A 12,853-nucleotide genomic window follows, 5' to 3' on the forward strand; every position below is an offset into this window, starting at 1 on the left:
TTACAAAGAAAGTAGGGCTCTTCATCCAGTTAGTCCAAACCAATTTGAGACATCTACATGATCTACTACTATTCGAAACCAAAAAGAAAAGATTGCAGAACAGTGGAGTCAAATAGGAGCATTATGGATCGAAATACACCAAAGATCACATCGAGAATCCAGAATCAAAATATATATATAATCAAAAGTAAAATGAATTGATCTATAATCAAATCCTTTGAAGTTAAACATTTGAAGATGTACCTATCTTTACATTTAGAAGAAATTTGTCACTAAATTTCTCTTTGCAAATCATAAACCGACAAACCGTGTATATAATATTCATACATATTTTGAAGTACCCAAAAGTAAATAGATAATTCTGAAATGATGTCGTGCCAAAAGTCTTTTTAAGACAATTCATGTAAACTAGTACTAAATTAGGTTGTTACACATGTCATGACACCCCGCAAAAATGCATATATGGAGTGCGATTACAACAACACACACACATAAACCTATGGATTATCCAACCTTCTTTCACATATTTTCTTCCCTTCTAACAATCATCTACGCCCTGATCACCATCTCCGGCCGCCACAACTCCCGGCTTCCCCCAGGGCCTTACCCTTTTCCGGTCATCGGAAACCTGTTAAAACTCAGCGACAAACCCCATCAGTCTCTGGCTACACTCTCAAAACGTTATGGTCCTTTGATGTCACTTAAGCTTGGAAGTAGAACAACGATAGTTGTTTCATCACCTGATATTGCCAAAGAGTTCTTTCACACACATGATATATCCTTCTCTGGTAGAACGGTTCCCGACACCGCCCGGATAGTTGACCATGATAAATACTCCATAGCGTGGTTGCCAACAGGAGAGCAGTGGCGTAAACTACGAAGAATAGGTAGAGAATATTTGTTCTCCGTACAACGTCTAGATGATAGCCAACTCCTACGTGGGGAGAAGGTATGAGTCATATTCGAAAATTCGAGCTTCCGTTTACATTTATATTTGATTATTATTATATATAATATAATACCGTATGTATTAATTCAAAGTAAATATTGTGTCAATACAGACCCATGCATAACCGACCCATGGATATGTTCCTTAAACCGTTCTTTTATATATTTAAAAAATAAATACTAAAAATGTTTCAGCAACTTTTTACTCCAAAAAGTAAGTATTAAAAATACTAATAACTAGACCGGGCCTTGACCGTATTTCTTAAGTTGTACTCGAATCGGTTTTTATTTATAAATTGCACAACGAGTAATAAGTCTGAACCGGACCAAGATATGGACAAGCCAATAAAAATTTGGGCCTGTTTTAACGCGTTGGTGTTGGTTCATTTAAAGTTGGATAACTGGATTAGAAATATCTTCGTATCTTTTCTTTTTATTTATCTTTTTACATTTATAAAATGGTAATAAATATTATATTTTAAATAATTACTTATATTTTAAGATATTTGTTATTATTATGTAGGAAGAAAAATAAAAATATTTAATTTATCTAATTGGATTATGTGGCTGAGATTGAGATTCAGAATACATAATTATATATAGTTTGATACCACTTGATTATTCAATGAATTCAGATATAAAGTAGGTATCTGAAATGATAATGGGCAAATCATATTAAAAAAACTCACTTGCACTTTATCTCTATTTTAGAAAAAAATCTTCCAGAAAAATTCTTAAAGTTTGGCTCTATTAACGCAAAAGTCACTCCGGATTTTTTTTCGATTAAGCCCAAAATACTGTTAACGTTTGCAAAATAACCATGTACCCAGTTAATGCCAGTTTTCTAGGTCTAATTGTAAATAAACAATTAGGGATGACTTTTTCGTTAATAGGTTGAAAGTTTAAAGATTTTTCTGAATATTTTTTTATATATACTAAATTAATTCGAAGAAAACTCATATTTATTTATTAAAAAACTCAAATAATGATACAATCTACACCCATTTCACTAAAAACCTAACATTTATTTATTAAAAAACTCTCTTTAACTAGATTTTTATGTTTATACATCTAGGTACAAGAACTTCTTAACCATGTCCAAAGATGTTGTACAAATGAAAAGGCTGTGAATATAGGTGCAAGTGCCTTCACAACAACTCTTAACGTTCTCTCAAAATTTATATTCTCTGTTGATTTTGCTCAATACGATACTATTTCATCACAAGAGTTTAAGGAAGCCGTGATGGCTTTGGTGGAATTAGCTGGGAAGCCGAATCTAGCCGACTTTTTTCCAATATTAAAACCTTTGGATCCACAAGGATTAGTACGGAAAGGAAATGTTTATGGTAAAAAGTTGTTGACTATTTTCGATAGAATCATTAATCAACGCTTGCAATTAAGATCGAGTTCAATGTCAACAAACATTGATGTTTTGGACTTGTTGCTCAACGTTGTCCAGAAAGATGAATCAATCTTTAGTCGAGATGACATGAGACATTTCTTCTATGTAAGTCAATCATTTTATAATATAGTGTATAAGTTTCATATGCCGAATCACACTCGGACCAAACTATTTGGATTGGTTTGGTTTTTGATGAATAATTATGTTAAAAACTTCATTAATTATTGTAGGCTTTATTTATCGCGGGAACCGATACAACATCCGGCACATTAGAGTGGGCAATGGCTGAGCTTATCCATAACCCAGAGAAAATGGAAACTGCTCGATCAGAGATCATAAAACTCATGCAAAACAACAAAGGGAATATACAAGAAATGCATATATCTCAGCTCCCGTACTTACAAGCTATTATAAAAGAAACTTTACGACTACATCCACCTGTCCCTTTTCTAATTCCTCACCAAGCCCTACACGATGTAGAAGTTCAAGGTTTCATCGTGCCTAAAAATGCACAAATCATTTGTAATATTTGGGCTATGGGGCGTGACCATAACATTTGGCCAAACCCAAAAAAGTTCATGCCTGAAAGATTTTTAAAAGTCAAGATTGACTATAAAGGCCAAGATTATGAGTTTATTCCATTTGGTGCAGGCAGGAGGATATGCCCGGGATTGAATATTGCTCATAGAATGTTGCATATAATGTTGGGATCTTTGATTCATAAGTTTGAGTGGAAACTTGAAGGAAATATAAGAGCACAAGATATGGATATGGAGGAGAAGTTTGGGCTCACATTACCAAGAAAAGTACCACTCATGGCCATTCCGATCAAAGTTTGATGGTTTTTAGATCGTTGTTATTGGATCATAATATCATATACCTTATAATCATGACAACATGACATTTGAGAAGATCCTTGTCATTATGAACAAAATGTAAATGTAAGAAATTAAAAAAAACTGATGGTTTTATATTGATACTTAAAATTATTTGTTGAACCGAGAGCGTGCATATAGAGAATGTCTAAATCCGACTTCATTAGAGGAAGTTACAATTTTTCTAAGATTCAGTGTAGTAGTATATAGCCTAGAAATTGAATTTTAGATCGGTCAATTGTTAGCCGAAACAATCTAAAAGAGAATTGAAGATCTCATTAATAAGAGTTCAACAATATAAAGACAATTTAAAACGGACGTCGGATGAGAGGGTTTTGCATTTTATACAGGCTTTAACAGTCTAAGCTTGTGTAAAATAAATAAATTCAAATATAGCCGATGGTGTCTAAATGAAAGTTATAGATCTCGTCGAGAGCTTTCAGTGGATATAAATGATGGATTTTGGCCATAAGAACATCATATGTGCTCATGCAAACCCTAATGCTCGGATCTAGGTTTCTCTATTGTACATGCATTGTATCCAAGACTTACAATCTTCGATCTAACATATTATAAACTGAAATTAGGGTTTAGAGAATTACCTTTGATTGTTATATAGCAATAACAATCACAAATCCTCCTTGTAATGGCTTTAGAAAGCTTAGAGTCACAATTATCACTCCTTTAATGGTTCACAAACACCAAGAACAAGAGGATGAAGAATAAGGAGAGAGGAGGCTGCTCAAAATGTCCAGAAACCCTAATGGAACTCTTAGCCACGTTTTTTGGGTTTAAGGGTACTATATATATACATGTAGGCTATTAGGGTTTTCAACTAGGAAACCCTAATTTGACTGCTTACGTCCTAAGCAGCCCATGGACCCTTTTATAATATCCCTTGGACAATTTCTAATGGGTTTCCCCATAGAATTCGTCCAACCTATTATTCCAAGGTGATCCATAGCCCAAATGCAATTATCTTATAATTACAGTTCCAGTCCCTTAAGTTTAATTAATCTCTTTTAGCCACAAAACTAATTATCAATTAATTCTTGACTAATATTAATTAAACAATATGATTTCTCCTTTAATATATCATTCTCATAATATATTAATAAATCATAATTAGTCCTTTCTCTCCATAATTCATCCTATCAAGTTGCTTTGGTGAAGGCAACCCAAAATGACCATGCACAATCGGGTCAAGTATATACCAAAATAGTTATGGACTTAGACACTAATCCAACAGTCTCCCACTTGGATAAGTCTAATAACTATTATGCGTATGACTTCAGATCCTGATCTACAATCGTAGCTTTCAAAAGCCGTTGTCAACTCTGATTTTATCAGAAACACGTGTCCTTTAGATAAGGGATCATATATTCCTCCATTCTAGATATCGTATAGACGTGAGACATGAATTCAAATCATTCTCTCTATACTATTTCCCGACTTCCGACTTATGACGACTGACAACAGACTACAATTGAACACATCAAATTAGTCCCGACTTAGCCAAGCGCTTATGTGTCATCACTAAATCATTGAGGGGCCCAAATATATCGCTTTTATCCTACTTCGGATAAAAGGAACGAATATACTTTGATTCAATGCTTGCTTGCACTCACTTACCGAATCACACACAACAATATGTTTTATAACACCAAGTTACTAATATGTTTACATATTATCAATGTGTAACCGACTTGCAAGATACAACTCACACATCTCGGTTTCAAGAATATAAGATATTATCGTCTCACCAATCAGTCGTGATAAAATCCAGGAAGTGATCCAAGTGAGCGTGGGTTTAATCCAATGCTCAAATAATATTCATACTTACTCATGAACGTTGCAGCAAACATTTGTTTATGTCTAATACACTTAAGACAATCCACACACCAATTCACGACAGTCTTCATTCATACCTACTTCCAACATATGAACGACTGCGGTCCGTTCGAATAATTTGATTGTTCTAAACCAATTTAATTATTCAGGAAGTCAAAACATGCAAAGTGAAACACAAGAATAATACTAATCCCATATGGCCCCAAACTCTGGGTATAAATAAAACATTTTATTTAATCACCATATTGAATACTCATTATTTGTTGTTTTGGGTAATCAACTTCTTACTTGAATTATAACAACAATTATCCCATGCTCTTAGCATGCACACAATGTTTACCTACGGTCCTTACTTTGTGAAATAGATCAAATGAACACATTTCCAATCATACTCATTTCACAACTCCCAATCCTTATCATAAGTATAAGAATGTCAAATTCTTGCCACTTATAGAATATGCTAGATTCTAACATTTTATGCAATGATCCTTTCTTAAAGTCATAACTCAAAATCATCAAGACTTGGCCATTCTCTATCAGAAGCAATTCTATAGATATGATGTCTCTCACTCAAAGTACATTCCTTTGAACATCTTTCTTGCATAAAATTTTCTAATCTAGACATAGATTCTCAATGCCCAACTCCCAGTATGGAAACATTTCCATATTTTTCCATACGACAACTTATTCTTAATAGAATCTTATCTATTCATAATAATGTCGATATGGTCCATCCAATACCATACTTCCAACTACTCACAAGCGACCAATCCTCAGCGAGCTTCGGATCGTCCTTTGATAGTTGTTTAATTATTTTTGTCAAAACTGATTCTTGTCCTTTTTCCCTCAAAATGCGCTAGACACTTGGAAAATTTTAGAATGGTCAAATATTATAGCATTTGCAATCGATCCTATACCCGAAGTGTATGGAAATCAATGCATAATGTCTTACATAAAGATCTGATACTTTATCAATCTTCTGCCATAATATTTTATGTGTCACGTTCTCACAATTCGAACTATGAAGAAGGATGCCTTAATCATAATCGAAATTTGAGAACACACTATGTATCCTTTGACTAAATTTTTTAAAATTTCTCAATCTAAGCTTTATATTTAGAAACGAAGTACAATATTCTCTCCCTTAATTATAGCAAAACAACTATTCAACCCTTACGACTTTGCAAAGTATAAATCTTGTTTTCTATAATTAATATTGCTAACTTGCAATACTTGCCTTAATAATCATACAAGCACAAAATTTATGCTCCCACTATCATGATGATTATTATGATATAAGCATAACACTTATGCTCCCACTAGCTTTGACATGTTTTAGAAAACAACTCAACTTCCAGAAAACAATACTTATTGAATTTCTAAAGTTCATATTTCTAATATCTAATGCTTTGATAATCCTTTATCAAGCTTCTTAAACTTATACACCTTTTCCTTAGATAGCTCATATGTGTGTCTAAACAATTCAGACTAATTGCCAAATCTTACAATTTGAATTATGGAAAGGGATACCATAACCATAATCGAATTCGAGAATACAATTTCACAATTACTATCTTCTTAAAATCTCACTTAGTGAAAGCATTTCCTCATAGTCATTCTAATGAAGAAGGAAATCTTATGACACTTAGATTTTAATGGTGTATCTATTCCTATCCATGCGAATTTGTCAAAACCAAAGTTTGCGACAAATCCAAACTCATATGGATCGAACTTTCTCAATCTTGATTTCTTGCCTTATGGTAACACGAGTGCCCACCATGTCTTCCAAGTAGTTAAGCAGCTCACCCTTTCCTATCAATGTACTTTTCATTGATCAAGGTGCTTGCCTTTTACGCTTTTAAATGAGAACTCATAGAACTCAGATGCATAATTAACTCAACTGGAATGGCATAGAAACAAAATAGTATCAACACGATAGGTTGTGAACCTCAAGTCGTGTGCTAGTGATGATCGATAAGGTTTATTCTTGATTTGTTCTTGAAACCTTTCAAGACCATTGAGACTCCCACTGACTCCTTGACATATAAGATTCTCTTGTCAATAAACATTTCTTGACAAACAAATATTCAAGAGTTAGTGTATCTTTTATCAAGACAAAACACTTCTTGAGACTTGTCACTCAATTCACAATCTTAATTCTGAGACTTGGTTTTGGAACGAAGTATGATTGACTTCTTGATTTAACCATTTCTTGAATTCTTGATTCCTCTTCTCAGACATACAATTGCACTAAGACTCACTTAGAGGATCAATTGAGATATGGTTCTTAATCATTAAGACCTATCATAAAACATAATAAAAGGTACTCTCCTTTCTTCTTAGAATAGAGAAACTTTTATCTTTCTGCCTACTTGATTCTTCTTTATTCATTCTGCTATTTATTGAAACTCTTTCAATCAACCGAGAATTACACTTAATCTCATAAGTATAATCATATTTACTTAACCTTATTAAATCATGACGAATATCTTTGTTACTCTTGTGGTGGACTCGATCAACACACAACTTTGTGTACTCAATCTCCTAGTCCTTTACTTGACACTTTGTCAACGAATTAGTCTAATTTCCAAATATGAAATTTCTCATTCATCATGCAACCAAGTTGTATGATTCCAAGTTTTTGTCCAATTGAAACTTGGGCGATGATAAACTTTCCCTATTTACTAAATTCTTGACATTTCCACAAATAACTTAATTAAGAATCAAATCCATTATTGCTAATAATAGAAACTTACAAACATCAATTTTTCATACATGCAATTGCAAGGATAAATAAATAATATAAAATCAAATATTATTTTATTGCGGAAAAATTTGTCCTTACAATGCAATTCAATTGTAAAACTATGTTAATACATATTTCTTAGCAATCTGATTCTAACTCCAAGTAGTAGATCAAGATTCTAATCTTCAAGTAATGCGGTCGAAATCCATTTCTTCACGATTAGATTCCGCTTACTTCTTCCCTTAAGCTTCCTCTCTTTTCTTTGATCCTACAAAACATCAAAATGTAATCTTATCACATCATGTATTAAGATCTAGAATAGGAACTTAAAAGAGTTAGTTAATGGATTTTACCTAAAGTAGAGCCATACATTTTGACTCTCCCATCTCTTAGATCTCTTAGGTAAATAGGGCAGCTTCATCTCCAATGCCTCTTTTCTTGGCAATAAAAGCAAATTGACTCTTTTGGAACAGCACATGGAACTACTTCTGACTTTGCCTTTCTCTTATGATCAGACTTTTCGATCATGGCGTGCCTTTCGTTGCCATTTCCTATATCCATAGAGGTCTGGAAGGTAGATCCACCAATCAACTTTGCATTTCCAGTGTGCCAAATCATTTTTGATTCAGCAGCAATAAGCATATAGGTGAGATCGATGAGGGTTACGTCGTGGTTCATCATATAGTACTCTCTTATGAACTCACTATATGAGTCAGGAAGTGACTGAAGAACCCAGTCAACAGCCAGCTCCTCACCGACAACAGACCCCAACATTCTTAACTTATCAATGTGTGACTTCATCTCTAGGACGTGTGCACACACTGACTTTCCTTCTTCATGTTTACTTGCCAAAAGGGCTTGAGTGAGTTTGAACTTTTCAATCTTTTGAACTTGTGGGTTAGGGAGAACAATAGGAGGAGGTGGAGGAAGTGAAGCATGATCTCGTGTTCCTTGATCAAATCGTGGAATATCATCTTCATGTGAAAAGCTTGTTCTACGGGATTTGGGAAGACCATAGTTGTCATACCTTGACATCTACAAAACGGGAGAAAAATTCAAGTTAGTAGATTGATTGAGTCCTTAATAAATCACCCAAATGAGATATTAAGGCTAGGACCCAACACAATACTCTACAACTTGGGAGAGGGATGCCATAACCCAAATTGCAGAACATTTGAAGGTAAGTGAATGACGATTCACTAATTTCCACCATGAAAAACAAAAAAGAAATTTAAGTTTTAAATCTATTGAAAATTCCTAGATCTTTTGAGATTCATTGAACTTTTCAATGGCATGTTTAAATCTCGATATACCCCTCGATTTGTGACTGGGATGCCGAGGATCACAAAACAGGGTGTGAATAACCATGCAAACTTACATGGTGCCCTCAATGTTACAATCACCTATTCGATGTGCCGGTTAACCACATACGCTCCACCGAACTATGACAAACAATGAGTCACCCTTTGCTACCTTTGCTTAGAACCATGTAGTGTGCCGGTTAACCACACACGCTCCACTAACGTCTTCGCAAGGGCACAAAGTGTAATTTCATGGAATTGCATCAATTCACTTTTGCCTAAAGTAACTAAGATTGGGAATTTTGTAAAACATTAAGTTACTTTTGTACTTCATTATACTTATAATGGAAGGTTTATGTCCTATCCTACTCGTTCGGCTAACGACCCTCCACTAGTCAAGAGTGCGGTGGGTAAGAGTGGATACCCATTCAATCGCCATTTTATAGGCAATTTCCTTAAACACCCCTTATAGACCAGCTTCGTGAATGAGGCCTACTAACGGTAAGACTGACTTTTACTCATACATATATATAATATTATACTTTTAATGTTATATATAGTATAGGGTGTATTTTACACTTTTAAAATACTAGGTGGTCAAATTTAATAATTATACTTTTAATTTAATTAAATTGTGAACGAAAACTTTATGGATTTATTAAACCTCTTTTAATTACACACTTTAATTAATTAATAAAACCATAAGGGTGTGATTTGAACTTTTCAAAGCAATAATAGGGTTTTAGAATTTAACATTTCTAAATTAAACTTTTAATCAACTTTTAAATTCAAAAACTTGAGGGCAAGTTTTGAAACATTTCAAAACATTAGGGTTTTAACTATTTAAATTTCAAAACAAAACCTTTAAGTTCAAATTTAAAACATAAAACTTACATTGGCACAATTGAAACTTTTTCACAACACCAGGATCAAATAACAAATAATAAAAATTAAACAATTAATTTTGTCATTATCTATATTTGACCTAATCTCATAAGATAATTACCAAATAAATTAAATAATCCATATTTATCATATAAGGAAACTATTATTCAAAAGATTGGAAATTATCTTTTGTTTTATGAAGGATAATCATCCAAATATAATAAAAATCGGATTATATCATAAAAATACGTTTTTGGTATTAATCCTTCAACAAAACAACAAGAAATACTGATATTCCCTCTGTCTGACCCCTGGACTCGCCGAGTCAGACGAACTCGCCGAGTTTATCTATTGACTCGCCGAGTCAGGTCGGGCAGAAGCCAAAGAAATGTTTTTCGGTTAATAATTCAACATAGCATCACATACAACAGAAACCAATCAAGACTCTGATACCACTGATGGATTTTGGCCATAAGAACATCCTATGTGCTCATGCAAACCCTAATGCTTGGATCTAGGTTTCTCTATTGTACATGCATTGTATCCAAGACTTACAATCTTAGATCTAACATATTATAAACTGAAATTAGGGTTTAGAGAATTACCTTTGATTGTTATATAGCAATAACAATCACAAATCCTCCTTGTAATGACTTTAGAAAGCTTAGAGTCACAATTGTCACTCCTCTAATGGTTCACAAACACCAAGAGCAAGAGGATGAAGAATAAGGAGAGAGGAGGCTGCCCAAAACGTCCAGAAACCCTAGTGGAACTCTTAGCCACGTTTTTGGGGTTTAAGGGTACTATATATACATGTAAGCTATTAGGGTTTTCAACTAGGAAACCCTAATTTGACTGCTTAAGTCCTAAGCAGCCCATGGACCCTTTTATAATATCCCTTGGACAATTTCTAATGGGTTTCCCCATAGAATTCGTCCAACTTATTATTCCAAGATGATCCATAGCCCAAATGCAATTATCTTATAATTACAGTTCCAGTCCCTTAAGTTTAATTAATCTCTTTTAGCCACAAAACTAATTATCAATTAATTCTTGACTAATATTAATTAAACAATATGATTTCTCCTTTAAAATATTATTCTCATAATATATTAATAAATCATAATTAATCCTTTCTCTCCATAATTTATCCTATCAAGTTGCTTTGGTGAAGGCAACCCAAAAGGACCATGCACAATCGGGTCAAGTACATGCCAAAATAGTTATAGACTTAGACACTAATCCAACAATAAAGAATGTCAAAAGCAGAGCTCGTATGAAGAAGTTATGCAACTTTGAAAAACATAAAATCGATATATGCACATGTGCGACGCGCACAACTTGTTCCCAAAGTCAGCCATGCAACCCTACCCCTTTTTGGACACGTGTCAATGCACCTGAGGATACTCATCGACCATGTGTGCGGCGCGTATGGCCCTTGCGCGGTACGCAAGCCCATATGTCTTCCAATAAATAGATGATTTGTGTTCACTCTTCCCCACACTCATCTACAACTCGCTCTCTCCAAATTTATGCTCCCCTAGTCTGAATTTTCATTATATTTTAGGGTACTTTGGCAAGCTCTGATGTAACATCCGTCTCTCGAGGTATTAATTAATTAATTATGCAACTTAATGATATTGAACTATGATTGGACTTGACATTTTGGATTGGACCTTTAGACTCTTTGGCCGAGATGTAGGCTGCCCGAAACCCCATTGCAAGAACCAGATGGTTGGCTGATGTGGCCAACGCTTTCCGCTCTAGCAGATGTCCCAAGGGGGACAAGGTCCGACTTGCATCCCGTCTTCTGAAGGGCAGGGAACGTGATTGGTGGGAGGAGGTCGGACATGGCATTGGGGATGACACAACCCTTGATGCGATGACCTAGGCTGATTTCACGACTAGGTTTAGAGCAGAGTTTGCATCGACCATTGAGGTATGCAGCAGATGAGGAAATGAAGCAGACGACAGGGCTCTTCTCATTCCTCAGTATGCAGCAGACGAGGAAATGAAGAAGGCCTGATACCATGAGATGTTGAGGAGTGATATCAGATAGTTTGTGAGCCAGTTCAGCAGTAAAACACTGGACGACATGATTGCGAGGGCTTGTGAGAGGGAGATTGATTTAGAGATGGAGAGAAAGAGGAAGCCAGAGGTGGTATCTGGCACAGGGAGTTCGGGCAAAAAGCCCAAGGTATCAAATCACAGATCTAGGGGGCAGCAGAGCCACAGTCGGTGTGGCAAGTGTGGGAGGTTGCACGATGGAGTGTGCAAGGCAGGGATTTCCGGCTGCTACAAGTGCGGTAGGACTGGGCACATGAGCAAGGATTGTACAGCTACTACTACTATGACTCCCACCTCAGCATCGGATTTGATTTGCTTTCAGTGCAATCAGAGAGGCCATAAGAGGTCCTAGTGTCCTAGCTTAGCAGCAGCAGGGAAGGTGGCAGCACCTGCCCCTGCTACATTGAGGATTACAGACGACTGTCGGGGTCGGGCTGAGGCGCCAGTGGCGAAGAGTAGAGCATTTCAGATGACAGCAGAGGAGGCGCGAGCGACTCCTGACATGGTGACAGTTATGAATTTTCCTCTTATTTTTGTTTTAGTATTGATTGTTTCTTATGGTTATGTGTTTGTGTACAGGGTCTTTCTTAGTGAACGGCATTTCAGCTACAGTATTGTTTGACTCGGGGGCTACCTGATCATTTGTCTCGCTTGCGCTTAGCAAGCGGTTTAGCAGAGCTCTAGGGGAGCTGGATTGCCCACTTGAGGTTGAGATAGCTGATGACAGAACCGTCAGGGTCGCGAGAGTATATAGGGGGTGTTCGTTGCGGTTATTTGA

At 35.4% G+C, this 12,853-nt stretch overlaps 1 protein-coding gene across 2 annotated transcripts; it reads left to right on the forward strand.

Moving 5' to 3' along the window:
• The first annotated feature begins 391 nt into the window (after nt 1-391).
• On the forward strand, nt 392-3,348 carry LOC111908152 (cytochrome P450 76T24). 2 transcript variants are annotated; one of them, XM_052765414.1, is made up of 4 exons: nt 392-949; nt 2,024-2,455; nt 2,581-2,839; nt 3,002-3,348. In XM_052765414.1, the coding sequence occupies exons 1-4, from the start codon at nt 455-457 to the stop codon at nt 3,187-3,189; spliced, it is 1,374 nt and encodes a 457-aa protein (XP_052621374.1). In that variant the 5' UTR covers nt 392-454; the 3' UTR covers nt 3,190-3,348. The 2 variants fall into 2 exon arrangements, with proteins under 2 accessions (XP_052621374.1, XP_023759755.1); XM_023903987.3 differs by having other exon boundaries at nt 402-949; nt 2,581-3,348.
• The last annotated feature ends 9,505 nt before the right edge of the window (nt 3,349-12,853 follow it).

Source organism: Lactuca sativa, chromosome 7 (assembly GCF_002870075.4).
Source record: "Lactuca sativa cultivar Salinas chromosome 7, Lsat_Salinas_v11, whole genome shotgun sequence".
In the NCBI taxonomy this organism is placed as follows: Eukaryota; Viridiplantae; Streptophyta; class Magnoliopsida; order Asterales; family Asteraceae; genus Lactuca; species Lactuca sativa.